Source organism: Ranitomeya imitator, chromosome 6 (assembly GCF_032444005.1).
Source record: "Ranitomeya imitator isolate aRanImi1 chromosome 6, aRanImi1.pri, whole genome shotgun sequence".
Taxonomy (NCBI): domain Eukaryota; kingdom Metazoa; phylum Chordata; class Amphibia; order Anura; family Dendrobatidae; genus Ranitomeya; species Ranitomeya imitator.
This window is the reverse complement of record NC_091287.1, coordinates 159,774,188-159,794,143: the sequence shown is the minus strand read 5'-3', so window position 1 is coordinate 159,794,143 and position 19,956 is coordinate 159,774,188. Positions and strand designations below refer to the sequence as shown.

Below are 19,956 nucleotides of genomic sequence, written 5' to 3'. Positions count from 1 at the left end.
AACCATACACATTAATTATATAATGGCAGATAGGCCCCCAGGAGGAAGCTGTCGCGAAACGCGCGTCGGGGTTTGGCGGAGAGTGGTGTGCCATGTCCGGCTGGAAGCGGGGAGCACCGTACAATTAGGTAACACGTATATTTATGGGTTTCTACTCACCCAGTGTTTAGGCATGTATAGATGCATGCGGACAATTGTTTGTATGACACTTAGGTTTGTTTCAGACCAACTGTTGGGCACATCTTATTCCCTCATATATGTATAGCCATCTGCTGCATTGAATTTAGTTGGAAATCTGAGTATTGCTTGATGGTGTTATTGTAGCACTGCACAGAGCTGTGGCACAGAGTGTACTTACCAGTCGTTCTGTTTAGTAAGTCTGTTTTAGTGTCTCTGCATGCTGGCTGAATAGAGTGATTTTTCGGTACTTGGCATGGGTTAATTAAATCCATGTATTACACTTCCATGCCGTACTTGCCAAATTTGGTCAATATATATTTGATAGTTATTTTCTTACATGGCAGTAAGGGTTGACTCACAATAAGTTGTACTGAATATATAATCACTCGTTGATTTAGCATGCAGCTTAATATCTGTTTAGCGGATCAGTATGTTCAACAATTCTACTTATGTAATGTATAACAGTATATGCCATTAATCAGTTTAAGTATCCAAGTCAATGTAGTAAACAAGGAAGAATATTTATCGGCGGTGAGAGCAGGAAATCTCAGAGTGGGGGGTTGAAAAGTATATGAAAGATAAATTTCCAAAAAATCATACCCAAGTAAATTTCAGTGATTGTATGAGATAGTATTTTTTATAAACATAACAATTGTGAATAGATAACTGACATCATGACAATCTATTAGTGACAAAAAGGTCTTATAAGTTGATTTTTTTTGTATTTCAAATGTAAGTTTTTTATTTTTGTGTTTAGAAAGTACACGAAAATATGCAACTTGGGACATTGCTAAGCCATCCTGGACCCCAAAACAGATTTTTTATTTGGACCACCATCATTCTAATATTGTTTTTTTTTTATTTACCCCACCTAACATTTTCGGAATAAGATTGCTCCAACATACTTAAACAGAGAGATATCATGTAATTAATGCCATACAGTCTACATATGACATGTGATTTTCCTTATCAAAATGTTTAAGCCTAATTCATCATTTGTGATTTTTTTTAAAATTATATTCTTACACTTTTATACTCCAGTACCATAAAAAAGTACAAAATCAGTGAAATATGTTTGTGCATCTGAAGACTTATGTGCGACATTTTAAAGGATCATACAAGTTTTTACTTTAAAAAGGCACAAGAAAACGCAAAGACAAAAAAGGCCAGCTTTGATTTTATGCAAAACTCTTCCACTCGCATGCGGCATTTCAAAGAAAAAACAGAAATACCAGAAAACAAAAAGCAAACATCGCTAAAAAACAGCAAATGATCAATCTTGGCCACAGTGTCAAGTCAGTTTCATACACCTTCCATTTATTGCGCACAGTGCAGACATAGTAACGTTGCCAGATACTTGCATACTACATTGCTGAAAGTACCCTACTTTGATAATATTAAACCATACACTTCCCACACAGAACCAATCAGTATTAGGAATTCACATACAGTGCTTATGTACATAGTGTCTAACGCAATTCTTAGATTGTAAATTGTGAGTTTGTAAAATGGTACCAAACAATGCCCAGGGAGTGCCTGCCTTTACTACATGCGCACCGCCACCTCCTTATCTGACAATAGTTTGGGCCTATTACATGGTGTGGCTAACCTGCAAATCATAGAAGTTGATCAAGGTAGCAATCAGGAGGCTGGTTGCACTCTTTAAAACTCCTACTCTTTTTCGCCTGTGCCAATCACTGTATACACTTTTGGATACTATCCAAGCATAGTGTTTGGACTGAAGTTAAGTATTCTGACCCATCTGTGTTCCTCACTATTTTCCATTTTTAACCTTGACCCTAACATAAAATCATAAAATGTTAGAGTTGAAAGGGACCTTTAGCATCATCGTGTCCAACCCTCTGCTCAATGCAGGATTCACTAAACCATCTCAGACAAATGTCTGTCCAGCCTCTGTTTGAAGACTTCCATTGAAGGAGAACTCACTACCTCTTGTGGCAGCCTGTTCCACTCATTAATCATCTTCACTGTCAAAAAAGTTTTTTCTAATATCTAATCTGTATCTTCTCCCTTTCAGTTTCATTCCATAGCTTCTCGTGTATCCATGTGCATATGAGAATAAAGATGATCCCTCTACAATGGGACATCCCTTCAGATATTTGTAGACAGCTATTAAGTCTCCTCTTAGCCTTCTTATTTGCAAGCTAAACATTCTCATTTCCTTTAACCATTCCTCGTAGGACATAGTTTGCAGTCCGCTCACCAACCTGGTAGCTCTTCTCTGAACTTGCTGCCTAACACTTCTTGATGCTTCTCATGAACCCTTTGTCCTGGCTTCCACTTACTGGCATAATTTTCTGATCCTGTCCTTGTTTCTATCTTTCTCGTGCCATCCTGGCTTATTTGATTTAATCCCTTAGCTTCCTCCAGAAGTCAGCAGCTACATCTGAAATACAACCCAGAGGCCCTTGTGGAGTGGGCTAGATCTTAGTATGGAAGATGAAGAGTGAAAATCAGGAGGTCCCTGGCCAAGTCTTGCTATGAAAGTCCACTCTGGGTTAACATACCGCAATTGTTGCTGTGCACGTTGCTTCTGTATAACTTAGTGTAAGCATTGCAGAGACTGTGCTCAATTCTGTACATAATGGGATTTACAAGCTCTTCAATCACAAAAATGCTGCTGTAAATTTCCAGGGGATTAAAGGCATTTGACACAGACTTATCAGACTCATTCTATTGAATACATGATAACTCAGCTGTAACGGAAGATGCTAATGGTCAGTCCAACAGTTATTCTGTGTGTAGGGTCAGATTATATATTTTTTTCTTTAGAGTATTACGTATTATTAATGATTAGCAATGTGACAGATGTAAATAGTAGAATTTCAATAAACCCTGTAACATATCTTAATATCTCATACCTTACATTTGCTTGATATATGGATACAGCTGGCAGCATACTGTGCCATCACTGAATGCCATTATTGTCTTGACAAACCCAAATCATTAGTTCAATATTTTGTAGAAGTGCAACTGCATGGATTAAGGCTGTTTTAATTGTGCAAACATACGGCATATTGCTTCATATATCATGCGTGTTACAATACAGACAAGAAATCTAAATTTAGTAGAGTAAATATGTAATGATAATCAGTAATCATCCAGATGGAAAAGTTAACGGCTATGTTTATTACTTAAAAGAGGTTGTCTACTACTTTTACATTGATGACGTTTTCCTACAATAGGTCATCAATGTCTGATCGGGTCTGACACCCGACACTCCCGCTGATCGGCTGTTATCGGAGTCAGCAGCAGCTGGAAGTGCTCACTTGCCGAGCTGCTCCGTCTTCTGATAGTGGCCGCTGCAGGGTACTGCACATCTGCTTCCTATTGATTTGAATAGGAGGCGGATGTGCAGTACCACGCCTTGGCCACAAGCAGAAGACGGAGCAGCTCGGCAAGTGAGCACTTCTGTGCGATGCCACCACCGACTCCGATAACAGCTGATCAGTGGGAGTGCCATGTGTTGGACCCGATCAGACATTCATTACCTGTCCTAAGGATAGGTCATCAATATCAAAGTAGTGGATAAGACAATGGGGAATCTGTCAGTGTGGGCCACCATACATACTGCTTACTTGGGCTTGTGGATCTTTGAAACAGGAGGCAATCTGAACCTCTGCTTAATCAATCCGCTGTTCCATTACTGAAAAAAATGATTCTTTTTCCATATGCAAATAACGCTAAAGTGCTTTGGGCACGCTGAAGCACTTTTGCGCCTCCACCTACTCGGCTCTATTTCTCAGTGCCACCTTTTTCTGCTTTACTGTCAGCTTACTAGTCAAGCTAATGATCTGCCTGATAACTAGAAGAAGGAGACGCTAGGCAGGGAAAATAGATGGGGAAGCAGAAGCTTATGAAATAAACATTGTTTTTTAGTAATGGAGCAAGAGATTCCTTAAAGGAAATCTGTCACCTGGTTCAACAAGCAGCCTCAGAAGTGACAAATCACTGGAATCATGGTATCTGCTCCTACATTATGCTGCTCTCAGATTAAATGGCAAAAACCTGCTTTCGGATTATCTTTATGTAAAGGTATAAATCATACTGACAGATTCTCTGTAAAAAGTCTTGATGGCAACGTCAGTCCGAACAAATTAAAGGGAATCTATCGCACAAAAAATGCAGTCCAATCTGCAGACTGCATGATACATGACACAAGAAGATGAACAGATTTAGATATAGTTTTGTGGGTAAAGATTCTGTATATCAGGGGTGTCAAACTGCATTCCTCGAGGGCTGCAAACAGGTCATGTTTTCAGGATTTCCTTGTACTGCACAGGTACGGTAATAATTTAATCACCTACACACATAATGATTGCAGCACCTTGTGCAATGCTAAGGAAATCTGGAAAACACGCATGGTTTGCGGCCCTTGAGGAATGCAGTTTGACACCCCTGCTGTATATCATGTATTTTATTCATTTTAAGCTTTGCTCATTTCTGGATTTAGGTCAAGTGAGCAATCAGTGATTCGTATCACCTGAAGGATAGAGTCAAACGGCAGTATAAAAATCGTTCACCCAGAAAAATGGGACAATTTTTCTCTCATCTGTCATCCGTGTGCTGTCTGTATGAAATCCGTTTTTTTTAAACAGCAGTGGCTATTAATAATTTGCAAGACCGTTTACAGTTTCCTATTTTACAGAAATAAAAAGTATCTGCAAAAATCAGATGTTATACTGTTGTATCTGATTTTTTACTCGCACCTATAGACTTGAAGATTTGGGCATGGAAAAAGTTATTGATCTGCACTGCCCCATTGGATAACATTGGTTGGGTTGAGATCTTTTTTTTTTAACAGGTAGCACTGAGTAATAAGACTTCCCACTTTACTGATAAGCCCCGAATAATCAGTGACTAACAAAACTGGAGATCAATCTGCTCTGTAGCATGCTGTCCGCAGATTGGACTGCATTTTCAATGTAATATGTTCCCTTTAACAGCTCATGTATAATGTGTTTACCATCCCCACTGAGGCCTCATTAGCCCAACAGTATTTTTCCTCAGTATTTTATGCCATAACCAGGAGCGTCTCCGAAATGCAGAACTGGTGTTGAGCTTTCAAATATAGTTTTTCTCTGTCAGTTTCACTCCTGGTTTTGGCATAAAAACACTGATGCAGAATACTGACCAAATTCTGACGTGAATGAGGCCTTAGAGGTAGTGCACATGGCGCAGACTGTGCATTCTTAACTAAATGAGACATTATTAATACCTTTCTAATGCATCTTTGATAGGATATTAGAGCATGCTGTAATTTTTTAATGGATTATTAGAAAAATAACCTTTTTGTAAATTAGTCATATAGGCTCTTGACTGCTCCGGGTCCTGTTTTATAGAAATATCCTAAATAGACCCATTAAATAATGTAACAATGTAATTAAATAATGTAAAAGAAAGCTATGATTGCACCAATTATTACATGAGAAAATCTACAGTTCATCTTGCAGTTTATACATGGTATCTGCAGAAAGGGCAATGATTTTCTATGAAGTTTAGGCATTTTACATACCATAGTGTCAACTGTTGCACAAATTGTTATAACGCTTTCTAAATCTCAGTATTTACACTACAGCATTTACGAGCATACTACATAAGCAAAAAGTAGATTTGTAAGCTTCAACCGCTTCAGCAACCATCACCCATCAACTCTTGCCGCGCTGTCAGACAGCTGCCTGGAGGGTTGAATACAGAAGGATCTTTTATTCCTAGGTGTAAGTCAAAGAATCGTGTAGAAGTGGTCATGCTTTCATTCTTTGTGTAGGTTTCTTGTACAGGGTAGCAATCCTTATCTGTGTAAACTCCAACCCAGGTTTCATCTGTTTAATATAAAACAAAATGCAAATTAAAATTCTGAAAATTGTACAATATTAAAATACAATATACTGTATATGTAAATGTATAATATCAATGTACTTTCCATTTTCGTCATAAAGTAATTTCTAACAGTAGTAAGAGTACCGTTTTCTAGATTCATATCAGTGTTAGAGGTTATCTTAAATAAGTTGGAAAAACTAGGGCAGGAAGGGTCAATTTTTTCTGGTAAAATGACAGAATCCCCAAGAGAAACTAGATGGACCTAATTGTTATCAACGGGATCAGTGCAATGCTGTTTTCATCATGTAGTAGATCCACCACTGCATTTAATTAATTTCTTTTTCTCCCATTTCAGAACAGAATGCAGGTGTGAACTTAGACTTACAGAGTAATTTGGTGGCATAGTGAAACTAGGCCCCTGTAATGCATGTTTCTCACATTGTATAGAAATATTAGATATCTCTTGCACTGACTCCCAAACGTCTTATGTATAGCAAGGAGTGAATATGCTCAGTGATACTCATCAGGTGACCTGGGTATTAGGATGTGCTAGTAACTCAACGAGCATTGGCTGGTGCTTTTATTTGAAGCTCGAATCCCCGTCCATCATGTTTGATACCTGTTACACAGCCAAGAAACATGCGGGGATTGCCTGCCAGTCACTGTAATGCCATAGCCATCTTGGTAGTGGCATTACTGTGATTGGCAGGCCGCATTAACGCATCAGAGGTTACAAAAGGAAAAGCGCCACCAGGCTTGGAACACTGACACCATTGCACAGCTCAGGGGCAGTTGTGATTGGAAGAAGAGATCAGTTTTGCACAAGTTAACTAATCAGAGTCCTCTAATTTTGATGCTGGTGCTGAAGCTGAACTATCATACTAACAGTTCTTCTAATGGCTAATCTTCTGCTTTGCTGTTTGTATTAGATACATTCTGAATTCAGCCTATTGACAGTTGACGGAGTCGGGAGAGTACAGTCTCTAGGCATGGCTTAGGGCTTTGCAGTCCATTGCTAAATATATAGCTGCTGCACGTGACCCCATTATTTTTTTGGGGGTGAAAAATTGACTATATTGTCATTCATAGAGTATTACGTGCTTTGTGTTACATTATGGTGGTATATAACTCTCCAAAATGCATTTAAAAATTGTTCTGGATTGAGTTTGTCATTCACAGAGTATTATGTGCTTTGTGTTATATTTCGGTGTTAATACAACTCTCTAAAAAAGCACTCAAAAATAGTTTTAGATTAAATTTGTTATCCATAGATTATTACGTGTTTTGCTTTACTTTTCAGTGGCATATAAATATAAATCTCAAAAAAGCATAGAAAATTTGTTCTGGATTGAATTTGTCATCCATAGATTATTATGTGCTTTGAGTTACGGTATATTTCAGTGGCATATAACACTCAAAAAAAAGGTTCACATTTTTTTTCTCGATTCAATTAGTCACCCTTAGAGTTTAACATGCTTAGTGTTACATTATGGTGGTCTACAAACCTCCAACAAGAGGTTTAACATTTTTTCTGGATTGAATTAGTAATCCATACAGTGTAACGTGCTTAGTGGACAAAAGAAATGAGTGAACCTTTCAAGGTTCAGTTCAATTCGCTGAACATGATTGTTGAACAGTTCGATGAACGTACCTGAACCCCATTGGATTCCATAGGAGGCCAAACCAGATGTATTCATAACATCCTATGGGGGTGACAAGACACTTCCCAAACAGCTAAAATTAGGGGCAGACACCATGAAAAGTGGCATCAATTAACCCACAGTAGAAATTTGCAAATGGCACAGCAGCGGTCAGCCATAGGCCATGCATAAGGTATCAGGGTCTGGCCCAGCATTTACAGCTGGAAATTAAAGTTTCAATGAGGACCTGATGTTTAAGGGAGCAGTAAAGCCTTATTAGCTGGGAGACCTGATACCTCATGCAACACCTCCTTTTTTATATTCCTGCCACACTCAGATGGCACAAACACCAGTTTCATACAGTACTATTGGTAGAAAAATGTAAGGAAAGTAACACAGGTAGTTGACTGAAAGTAAGTGCAGTCCTTCCTGTCTGGGAACCCTACTTACACAGGCAACCCACCAGATGGAGACCCATCTTGGAGTCTCCACATTTCATAAAATAATTGTCAGACACCATTAAAGTGGCCTAAAGTGGCATAAATTTCCACGAAGTAGAAATATTATAATAAGCCTCTGACACATCTTCCACCACAAGCAACCTACCAGATGGAGATGCAACTTGGAGTTTCCACATTTCAAAAACTAATTGTTACACACAACTAAAGTGTCATCGATTTCCACAGAGTAGAAACAATATAACATGCGTCTGCCACACTTTATACTACAGGAAACCTACCAGATAGAGAGCCAACTTGGAGTCTACACATTTCAAAAAAATTTTTGTAACATGAACAGTAGCAACAGCAGGCACAGAAGACATCACTAAGAGGGCAGAGGTTGCAATAATACAAGATCAATACATGACACTAAAAGCGATATCATCACTTAGTCTGCTCAGTCTACGACTGGGATACAAAAGTCATTGTAAATTCATGACTTATTAATTTTGATGAAAGTTAGGTGGTCTACACTTTCAGGGAATAGCCGGATGTGCTTATCCATAAAGACACCACCAGCAGCGCTGACAACACGTTATGAGAGAAAGCTGGCTTCCGGACAAGACAAAACCACCAAGGCGTGACAGGTAAGCTCATGCCACTCTTCCATTTTTTAAATGACTCAGCTGCTGCTGCTAATGTTATTGTGATGATGCCTTGACTTTCCCAAGGTTGGATGTCTAGAAATGGAATGCACACTCAGTGCCTCACTGCTGTCTTGGGGAAAACCATTCTTAAGATTGTCTTCAAGCATGTTTCGATACTCCAGCATGTGCGCATCCATTTCCAGGGGGGAAGCATCTGGGTAAATTTACTCTTGTACCATGGATCTAACAGAATGTCAACCCAGTAGTCAGCACAATTTCTAACCCTAAGAATACGAGCATTGTGTTGAAAATAGATCGGCAAGAAGGCACTCATGTGTCCGGCGCTTCCATGAGGTCAAAGTCCATGCTGTGTTCGTGACAGGGAAACAATAAGGGTTGCTTCCTCTGTCCCCTCCCGCCAACCATGGACAACAGAGAGGGAATCATTAGTCTCTCCATCTACTGACTGTTACACGTCCATCACGTCTTCCTCCTGGTCATCCTCCATTTCTTCCTCAGCTCCTGTATCTTCACTAACAGTTTGTCTGCAACCATGAGCCCCCCTAGATCACTGTAAGCCCCCCACCATGGAACTCACCTGTGCAAACGACAGTTAAGAAATTTGAGATATTGTTATCCCTTCGGCTACCTCCTCTGCCTCCACCATTTACTCTAGGACCACCACCTCCTCACGCAGACTATTCCTATTCAAAGTGTGCTCCAGCATTGTAGATGACCGGAATAGTGATGCTGATAATGGCATCATCAGCACTAACAATCTTAGTAGCCATTTTAAAACTGTTCAGAAAGGTGCAGAGGTCCTTCATCTGTGCCCACTCCGCAAGTGTGATTTGCATCATGCCCTTACTGCATTGGCATAGACTATTCAAAAGGACATACTGTACCAGGGCTTGTCGTTGCTGCCACAGTCGCTGCAACATATACAGAGTGAAATTCCACAGTGTCAGAACATCACAAATCAAATGGTTAATCGGTAGGCTGAAAGACATCTGTAATGTTGCAAGTCGATGATCTGAGGGGTGCGATCATCGGATGTGCGGACACAGCGACCGCTCTTTCTGCAGCAGCGTATCCAGGCCGGGCTAGTGGCAGAGAAATTGTTGTACCACTAGGTTGAGCACGTGAGCCATGCAAGGTATGTGTCTGAAGTTGCCCCGGCACAGGGCCACCATCAGGTTTGCACCATTATCGCGCACAGCCTTCCCTGGCTCCAGGTTCAGTGTAGACAGTAATTACTCTAACTCGTCCTGGATAGCTGTCCAAACCTCTTGAGCTGTGTTACTGTGATCTCCACGGCATATTAATTTTAATACTGCCTGACTGTGGTGAGCAACGGCTGCGCAGTACAAAAGTGAGGGGGATTCTATCTGCACTGTTGGAACACAAATCAGATTAAGGGAGAGGTTGAGGACACAAGTGGAGGCCATAGCAGAGGAGGAGGAGCCAGAAGCAATGGAGGAAGTGTTAGACACAGAGGTTTGTCCTTGAGGATTCAAAGACTTGTAGAGCAGCCTCCTGTCCGCCTGCCCCCACAGCCACGGGAATTATCCAGTTCCCTGTCAGCGAGGGAGCTTCTCATGTTTGCATGTCCAGGTGTAAGTGGTGAAATGCACCCTGGCAGACATAGATTTTTTCAAAGAATGGGTGATTCTGTTGGCGATATGCTGGTGTAGTGCAGGCACAGCTTTCTTAGAGAAGTAACGGCGACTGGGCATCTGGTACTGGGGTATTGTGATGGCTATCAACTTTCAGAAACTGTCTATATCCATCAAGCGGAAAGGCAGAAGTTCCGTGGTCAACAGACTGGAAATGGTGGAGTTCAAGTTCTTAGCTTTGGCATGTGTAGGAGGAAACATTCTTTTACATTACCACAACTGCGGGACTGAGGACTGGCTGCTGTGCTGATAGAGGGTGTAGTACGGAGAACAGGACAAACTGCTGGACTGTGAGTGAGGTGCAGGCAGAGATTTTATGGTCGTTGGAGAAAGATGTGTTGTGCTAGGTGACAGAAAAGCAGCAGGCATGTCCACTTTCGTACCAACTGATGGCCTCTCACTAACCCCGACTGTATGAGGTAAACAAGTGAAGTATCTGCAGCCAGAGCCCTGTATGAGAAGACGTGGCACGGTGACGGAGGAGGAAGAAGCAGCAGATGTGGTTGATGGAGCAGCTGGTAGTTGGTAAGGCACACTAGTTGGCATTTTTGCACACTGAGATTTCCACACTAAGCTATGTTGATCGTGCATGTGCTGGTTCATGCATTATTATTTATTATTATAGCACCATTTATTCCATGACGCTTTACATGTGAGGATGGGTATACATAATAAAAACAAATACAATAATCTTAAGCAATGCAAGTCACAACTGGTACAGGAGGAGAGACGACCCTGCACACGAGGGCTCACAATCTACAAGAAATGGGTGAGAATACAGTAGGCAAGGGTAGAGCTGGTCGTGCAGCGGTTTGGTCGATCGGTGGTTACTGCAGGTTGTAGGCTTGTCGGAAGAGGTAGGTCTTCAGGTTCTATTTGAAGGTTTCGATGGTAGGCGAGAGTCTAATATGTTGTGGTAGAGGGTTCCAGAGTAGGGGTGATGCACGAGAGAAATCTTGTATACGATTGTGGGAAAAGGAGATAAGAGGGGAGTAGAGAAGGAGATCTTGTGAGGATCGGAGGTTGCGTGCAGGTAAGTACCGGGAGACGAGGTCACAGATGTATGGAGGAGACAGGTTGTGGATGGCTTTGTATGTCCTGGTTCGGGTTTTGTACTGCATTCTCTAGGCAATGGGGAGCCAGTGAAGGGATTGACAGAGGGGAGAGGCTGGGGAATAGCGGGGGGACAGGTGAATTAGTCAGGCAGCAGAGTTTAGAATAGATTGGAGGGGTGCGAGAGTGTTCGAGGGGAGGCCACAGAGTAGGAGGTTGCAGTAGTCAAGGCGAGAGATGATGAGGACATGGACTAGGGTTTTTGCAGATTCTTGGTTGAGGAATGTATGGATCCGTGAAATGTTTTTGAGTTGAAGTCGGCAGGAAGTGGAAAGGGCTTGGATATGTGGTTTGAAGGAGAAATCAGTGTCAATGATTACCCCGAGGCAGCGAGCTTGTGGGACTTGGGAGAGTGGGCAGCCATTTACTGTAATGAATAGGTTCGTTGGGGTGTCACGTGAGATGAGGGAAAGATGATGAATTCTGTTTTGTCCATGTTAAGTTTCAGAAATCTAGAGGAGAAGAAGGATGAAATAGTGGACAGACATTGAGGGATTCTGGTTAGTAGAGAGCTGATATCTGGTCCAGAGATGTAGATCTGTGTGTGATCAGCATAGATGTGATACTGAAAGCCATGAGATTATATGAGCTATCCTAGGCCAAAGGTGTAAATAGAGAAGAGCAGGGGCCCTAGGACTGAACCATGCGGGACTCCTACAGAGAGGGGGTGAGGTGAGGAGGTGTTGTTTGAGTGGGAGACGCTGAATGTCCGGTCTGTTACGTATGACGAGATCCAGGATAGGGCCAAGTATGTGATGCCAAGGACTTTAGTTAGGGCAGTTTCAGTGGAGTGGTGCGACCGGAAACCAGATTGTAAGGGGTCGAAGAGGGAGCAAGAAGAGAGAAGGGAGGACAGTTCAAGATTGACGTGTTGTTCCAGTAGTTTTGAGGCATAGGGGAGAAGTGATATAGGGTGATAGCTAGATACAGAGAATGGGTCAAGAGAGATTTTTGAGGATAGGTGTGATTGAGGCATTTTTAAAGCTTGGGGGGAAAACGCCAGTTGTTAGTGATAGGTTGAAGAGATGGGTTAAGGTTGGGATGAAGACTGTGGTGAGGTTTGGTATGAAGTGGGATGGGATCGGGTCAAGTGCACAGGTGGTGAGATGCGATCTTGAGAGTAGAGTGGAGAGTCAATCTTCTGTAATGGTGGAGAAGTTGGTTTTGGAGGTGGAGGGATGGAAAGTTGGGAGGAGGGGCCCTGGGGGTTGTTGACCAAAACTGTCTCTGATGTTATCGATCTTATGCTTGAAAAATGGGGCAAAGTCTTCAGCTGAGATGAGTGGGGAGGGAGGAGGTGCTGGGGGACGGAGGAGAGAATTGAAGGTGTTGAATAACTGTTTACGGTTGTGAGACAGGGAGGATATGAGAGGTGAGAAGTAGGTTTGTTTAGCTGAGGTGAGTGTGGCCTTGAAAGTAGTGAGGGACTGTTTGAATGCGATGAAGTACTCGTTGGAGTGGGATATTTTCCATCTCCACTCAGCAGCCCTGGAAGCTCGCCTCAGTTCTTTGGTCAGGCTGGTGTGCCAGGGCTGTCTGTTGATTTTACGAGCTTTGGTATGTGTAAGAGGGGCAGCAGATTCCAAAGCTACAGCTATTGTGGTGTTATATAGAGCGGCAGCGTCATTCGCATTGTGTAGGGAACTTATGTCTGTGAGAGGGAGGAGGGATTTAGAGAGTGAGTGTAGATCAAGATGTTTAAGATTTCTGCAAGGGTGTGAAAGTTTGTGAGGTGGGGATTGTAGACCGGGAGTGGAGAGGTAAGAGAATGTGAATAGGTTGTGGTCAGAAAGAGGAAAAGGTGAGTTAGAGAAGTTAGATAGGGAGCAGAGGTGGGTGAAGATGAGGTCCACTGTGTGACCATCTTTGTGGGTGGCTGTAGAAGACCAGGAAGGAGGAAGTGAGAAATAGAAGTTTAGTGGCAGCTGAGAGGGACACAATGGGAATGTTGAAGTCACCCATGATGATAGTGGGGATGTCCGCAGAAAGGAAATGAAGTAGCCAGGTGGTGAAGTGGTCAAAGAGAGTGGTGACTGACCCTGGGGGGGCGGTAAATGACAGCCAGTTGGAGGTTAGAGGGGGAGTAGATACGCACAGAGTGCACCTCTAAGGAAGGGAGGGTAACAGAGGGTGGCAGTGGGATTGGGGTGAAGAAGCAGTTATCTGTCAGGAGAAAACCAGCTTCTCCGCCATGCTTGCTGCTGTGGCGGGGTGCATGAGAAAGGTGGAAGCCACCATACGAAAGTGCAGTAGGAGAGGCTGTGTCAGAAAGGGTGAGCCAGGTTTCGGTGATGGCAAGGAAGGAAAGTTTGGTAGTAACAAAAAGATCAAGGATGTAGGAAAGCTTGTTGCAGATAGAGCGAGCGTTCCACAGAGCTCCTGTTAGTGGGACTGGGGAAGCGGAGGCTGGGCGAATTGGTATAAGGTTAGAGAGGTTTCCAAAGTTTGTGATAGAGCGTGGATGGGAGGTAGAAATGACTGTGGGGATGTGGTGTGGAGGGCCAGGATTTGGAGAGATATCACCAGCAGTGAGAAGGTGCAGATAAAGTGTTAGCAGATGGGAGCAGGAGAGGGCGTGAGGTGGCTGTCTGTGTTTGGAGACAGAGGATTGTATGTTGAGGAACAGTTCTGAGGAGGTGAGATGGATGGTGAGGATTGAAGAAGAGATTAACAGTTCCTAACTTGGTGTAGGGATTAGGGGAGTTTGCAGAAAGTGAAGAATTATAGGGGTGAGAGTGAAAACAAACATTGTTTACAGTGACTGGCCAGTTACCTTCAGTTCCCTTCTGGTTCAATTCTGGTTTTAATTCTACAGTAATCTTCACACTTCTAGGACACACTTCTAGGAAACACACTGCAGACTAAAGTCTTTGCAGACTTGTGCTATGCAATATATGTGCTACAAAGTGCATTCAGGTGTGAAGCAGAGATGAGTGGTCTCTGTTCATCTTGGTCAGAGAATTAAGAGTGGACTAGATGCATATAATCAAGCCAAAGTAAACAAGGTCATAAATAACACTAGGGTAGAGCTGGGGTTAGTTAAAAGACATACCATGTGAATGCTAGGTGCAGAGGCAAGTCTGTGTGGAATGGTGGGTGATGTACTATATGCACTTCATAGACAGACAAAGCAGGAGAGCTGGGTGGATGAACATACTGTAGCATGTGAATGCTAGGTGCATAGGCAAGTCTGTGTGGAAAGTTAGGGTGATATAGTATATGCATGTACACTACCGTTCAAAAGTTTTGGGTCACTTAAAAATTTCAATACCACGAATATACATATGTGTATACAGGGTCGCGCTAGGAAAAAAAAGCTAAATGTTTAAATAGGTGTCCACAAGCTGGTTAAGTTTGCAATCACCTTGTCCAAATAGATATAGGTTAAAACATTGTGGCCCATAGATAAAAAATACTTCAATACGTAAGGAGTGATTCCAATCAACTGCACAAAAATATATCTCAAAACTAACTGACGTTGATTTTTGAGTTAGTTTTGAGATATATTTTTGTGCAGTTGATTGGAATCACTCCTTACATATTGAAGTATTTTTATCTATGGGCCACCATGTTTTAACCTATATCTATTTGGACTAGGTAATTGCAAACTTAACCAGCTTGTGGACACCTATTTAGACATTTAGCGGCTTTTTTCCTAGCGCGAACCTGTATATACATATGTATATTCGTGGTAATGAATTTTCTTATTTACAATTTTTTGTGGGAAATTGTTGGATTCGCTGCAGGATATAGCCCCTGTGACACTTTGCGCCACTTTTCCTATTTCGACTCACTTAGAAATTTCCTTATTTTTGAAAGAAAAGCACAGTTTTTTCCAAGCTAACATTAAATGATTCAGAAATACACTCTATACATTGCTAATGTGGTAAATTACTATTTTAGCTGCAAATGTCTGGTTTGTAATGCAATATCTGCATAGTTGTATAGAGGCCCATTTCCAACAACCATCACTCCAGTGTTCTTATGGTACTTTGTGTTTGCTAACAGTGTAAGAAGGCTAATGGATGGTTAGAATACCATTGAAAACCCTTGTGCAAGTATGTTAGCACAGCTGAAAACAGTTTGGCTGATTAGAGAACCTATAAACCTGATCTTTCTTTGAGCTAGTTGAGAATCTGGAGCATTACATTTGTTGGTTCCAATAAACTCTCAAAATGGCCAGAAAAAAAGAACTTTCATGTGAAACTCAACAGTCTATTCTTGGTCTTAGAAATGAAGTCTATTCCATGCGAGAAATTTCAAAGAAACTGAAGATTTCCTACAACGGTGTTTACTACTTCCTTAGATGAGAGCACAAACAGGCTCTAACCAGAGAAGAATGAGAAGTGGGAGGCCGCGCTGCACAACTGAGCAACAAGACAAAGAGCTCACCGACACAAAAAGAGGACTTAAAAATCGTACAAAAAATTGATAAAAGTCACAGAAAAAAATGGAAAGATGTTTACCTGCTGAAGCCTCCATCAAAATGCTCTGCAGGGTGCAGAGGACGCGATAAATGATGGCAAACACACAGGTGCGAAAAATACCGATGAAGCAACCACTTTCAATCCAATGTTGGCTATTTGGCATTAGTGCACAAAAAGATAAGCGATAATAGTCTGTATGTGGCGTTGTTCACACAGGTAATGCGAGCATCTGGTTTACAGCCTATTATTAACGCACATATATGCGGCCCGCCCAGTGCTACAAAATGTATGCTGTGCGAACAGAGGCCAACAGTTTACAGAGCCATCTTGGTCTGACTGCACCCTGCAAGATAAAGTGCAAGAAATGAAAACAACATATCAATGTATGACAAGACAAGTACATTAGAGTCTGTAGTTTGAGAAATCGACGCCTCACAGGTCCTCAACTGGCAGCTTCATTAAATAGTACATGAAAAACGCCAGTGTCAACTGTTGTGAATTCTGTGGTCACAAGTGGTATTGCAGTCTCTGGGCGTCCTCCCTCAGGTGTTTTGGTGAGCTCGTTGGCTGCCTTGCTATTTAGCTCCACCTGAGTCTGTCTTCCTTGCTCCTTGTCAATGTTCCAGTGTTGGATCTGAGCTACTGCATCTTTCCTTGGGCCTGCTGCTCTGCTAGATAAGTGCTTCTAGTTTGTTTTCTGTTTTTTCTGTCCAGCTTGTTATTATCTTTTGCTGGAAGCTCTGAGAAGCAAAGGGGTGCACCGCCGTGCTGTTAGTTCGGCACGGTGGGTCTTTTTTGCCCCTTTGCGTGGTTTTCGTTTTAGGGTTTTTTGTAGACTGCATAGTTCTCTTTGCTATCCTCGCTCTGTCTAGAATATCGGGCCTCACTTTGCTGAATCTATTTCATTCCTACGTTTGTCTTTTCATCTTGCTAACAGTCATTATATGTGGGGGCTGCCTATTCCTTTGGGGTATTTCTCTGAGGTAAGTCAGGCTTGTATTTCTATCTTCAGGCTAGTCAGCTCCTCAGGCAGTGCCGAGTTGCATAGGTAGTGATAGGCGCAATCCACTGCTGCTTCCAGTTGTGTGAGGACAGTTCAGGTACTGCAGTCTACAGAGATTCCACGTCTCAGAGCTCGTCCTATTGTTTTTGGTTATTGCCAGATCTCTGTATGTGCGCTGATTACTGCACGCTGTGTTGCCTGATTGCCAGCCATAACAGTACAAGGAGCCACACCAATGATTTCCAATAGAGGGAAAAAAGAAATCCTGACATCATTTTTTTTTCTTAGCTCTGTCTTCAGTCTTTTTTTTCCCCTAGACATTAGAGTGCTTCAGGACACAGCTGTGGACATGGATATTCAGGCTCTGTGCTCCTCAATGGATAATCTCGTTGTAAATGTACAAAAGATTCAAGATACTATTGATCAGAAATCGATGCTAGAACCAAGAATTCCGATTCCTGATTTGTTTTTTGGTGACAGAACTAAGTTCCTGAGCTTCAGAAATAATTGTAAGCTATTTTTGGCCTTGAAACCTCATTCTTCTGGTAATCCTATTCAACAGGTTTTGATTATTATTTCTTTTTTGCGCGGCGACCCACAGGACTGGGCGTTTTCTCTTGCACCAGGAGATTCTGCATTGAGTAATATTGATGCATTTTTCCAGGCGCTGGGATTGCTTTACGATGAGCCTAATTCAGTGGATCAAGCTGAGAAAAATCTGCTGGCTTTATGCCAGGGTCAGGATGATGTAGAACTATATTGTCAGAAATTTAGAAAATGGTCAGTACTCACTCTGTGGAATGAATCTGCACTAGCGGCTTTGTTCAGAAAGGGTCTCTCTGAAGCTCTTAAGGATGTAATGGTGGGATTTCCTATGCCTGCTGGTTTGAATGAGTCTATGTCCTTGGCCATTCAGATCGGTCGTCGCTTGCGCGAGCGTAAATCTGTGCACCATCTGGCGGTATTGTCTGAGAGTAAGCCTGAGCCTATGCAGTGCAACAGGACTATGACTAAAGTAGAACGGCACGAACACAGACGTCTGAACAGACTGTGTTTCTATTGTGGTGATTCTACTCATGCTATTTCTAATTGTCCTAAACGCACTAGGCGGTTCGATAGCTCTGCCGTTATTGGTACTGTACAGTCCAAATTCCTTTTGTCCATTACCTTAATGTGCTCTTTGTCATCATATTCTGTCATGGCGTTTGTGGATTCAGGCGCTGCCCTGAATCTGATGGATTTGGATTATGCTAAACGTTGTGGATTTTTCTTGGAGCCTTTGCGGTGTCCTATTCCGTTGAGAGGAATTGATGCTACACCTCTGGCCAAGAATAAGCCTCAGTACTGGGCCCAGCTGACCATGTGCATGGCTCCTGCACATCAGGAAGTTATTCGCTTTTTGGTACTGCATAATTTGCATGATGTGGTCGTGTTGGGGTTGCCATGGCTACAAACCCATAATCCAGTATTGGATTGGAACTCTATGTCGGTAACCAGCTGGGGTTGTCAGGGAGTACATGGTGATGTTCCATTTTTGTCTATTTCGTCATCCATTCCTTCTGACATCCCAGAGTTCTTGTCGGACTTTCAGGATGTATTTGAAGAGTCCAAGTCTGATGCCCTTCCTCCGCATAGGAATTGTGATTGTGCTATCGATTTGATTCCTGGTAGTAAATTCCCTAAGGGTCGTTTATTTAATTTGTCCGTACCTGAACACACCGCTATGCGCAGTTATGTGAAGGAGTCCCTGGAGAAGGGACATATTCGCCCATCGTCGTCACCATTGGGAGCAGGGTTCTTTTTTGTAGCCAAGAAGGATGGTTCGCTAAGACCGTGTATTGATTACCGCCTTCTTAATAAGATCACTGTTAAGTTTCAGTATCCCTTGCCATTGATTTCTGACTTGTTTGCTCGGATTAAGGGGGCTAGTTGGTTTACTAAGATTGATCTTCGTGGTGCGTATAATCTGGTGAGAATCAGGCAGGGAGATGAATGGAAAACGGCATTTAATACGCCCGAGGGTCATTTTGAGTATCTGGTGATGCCGTTCGGACTTGCCAATGCTCCATCTGTTTTTCAGTCTTTTATGCATGACATTTTTCGTGAGTATCTGGATAAATTCTTGATTGTTTACTTGGATGACATTTTGATCTTCTCAGATGATTGGGAGTCTCATGTAAAGCAAGTCAGAATGGTTTTCCAGGTACTGCGTGCTAATTCCTTGTTTGTGAAGGGATCAAAGTGTCTCTTCGGTGTGCAGAAAGTTTCATTTTTGGGGTTCATCTTTTCCCCTTCTACTATCGAGATGGATCCGGTTAAGGTTCAGGCCATCCAGGATTGGACTCAGCCGACATCTCTAAAAAGTTTGCAGAAATTCCTGGGCTTTGCTAATTTTTATCGTCGCTTCATCTGTAATTTTTCTAGCATTGCCAGACCATTGACCGATTTGACCAAGAATGGTGCTGATTTGGTTAATTGGTCTTCTGCTGCCGTGGGAGCTTTTCAGGAGTTGAAGCGTCGTTTTTGCTGTGCCCCTGTGTTGTGTCAACCTGATGTTTCTCTTCCGTTCCAGGTCGAGGTTGATGCTTCTGAGATTGGTGCAGGGGCGGTTTTGTCACAGAGAGGTTCTGGTTGCTCAGTGTTCAAACCATGTGCTTTCTTTTCCAGGAAATTTTCTGCTGCTGAGCGTAATTATGATGTGGGCAACCGAGAGTTGCTGGCCATGAAGTGGGCATTCGAGGAGTGGCGTCATTGGCTTGAGGGTGCTAAGCATCGCGTGGTGGTTTTGACTGATCATAAGAACCTTACTTATCTTGAGTCTGCCAAGCGCTTGAATCCTAGACAGGCCCGTTGGTCGTTATTTTTTGCTCGTTTTGATTTTGTGATTTCATACCTTCCGGGCTCTAAAAATGTGAAGGCGGATGCTCTGTCTAGGAGTTTTGTGCCCGACTCTCCGGGGTTATCTGAGCCGGCGAGTATCCTCAAGGAA

At 42.4% G+C, this 19,956-nt stretch overlaps 1 protein-coding gene across 3 annotated transcripts in view; it reads right to left on the bottom strand.

Annotated features, from left to right (window-relative positions):
- Window positions 1–1,476: 1,476 nt before the first annotated feature.
- The window catches only part of EPDR1 (ependymin related 1), a 134,786-nt gene continuing 116,306 nt past the window's right edge, over window positions 1,477–19,956 (bottom strand). The window contains exons 3-4 of one of the 3 annotated variants that reach the window (XR_011314011.1): window positions 5,662–6,023; window positions 1,477–4,335 (exon numbers count right to left, since the gene is read on the bottom strand). Coding sequence is in view for 1 of the 3 variants with exons in the window: in XM_069730243.1 (XP_069586344.1) it covers window positions 5,833–6,023 (191 nt within the window). In the remaining 2 variants the exon portion in view is untranslated. Of the gene's footprint in view, window positions 6,024–19,956 lie in introns of all 3 variants that reach the window. The other 2 variants (XR_011314010.1, XM_069730243.1) reach the window with 2 other exon arrangements.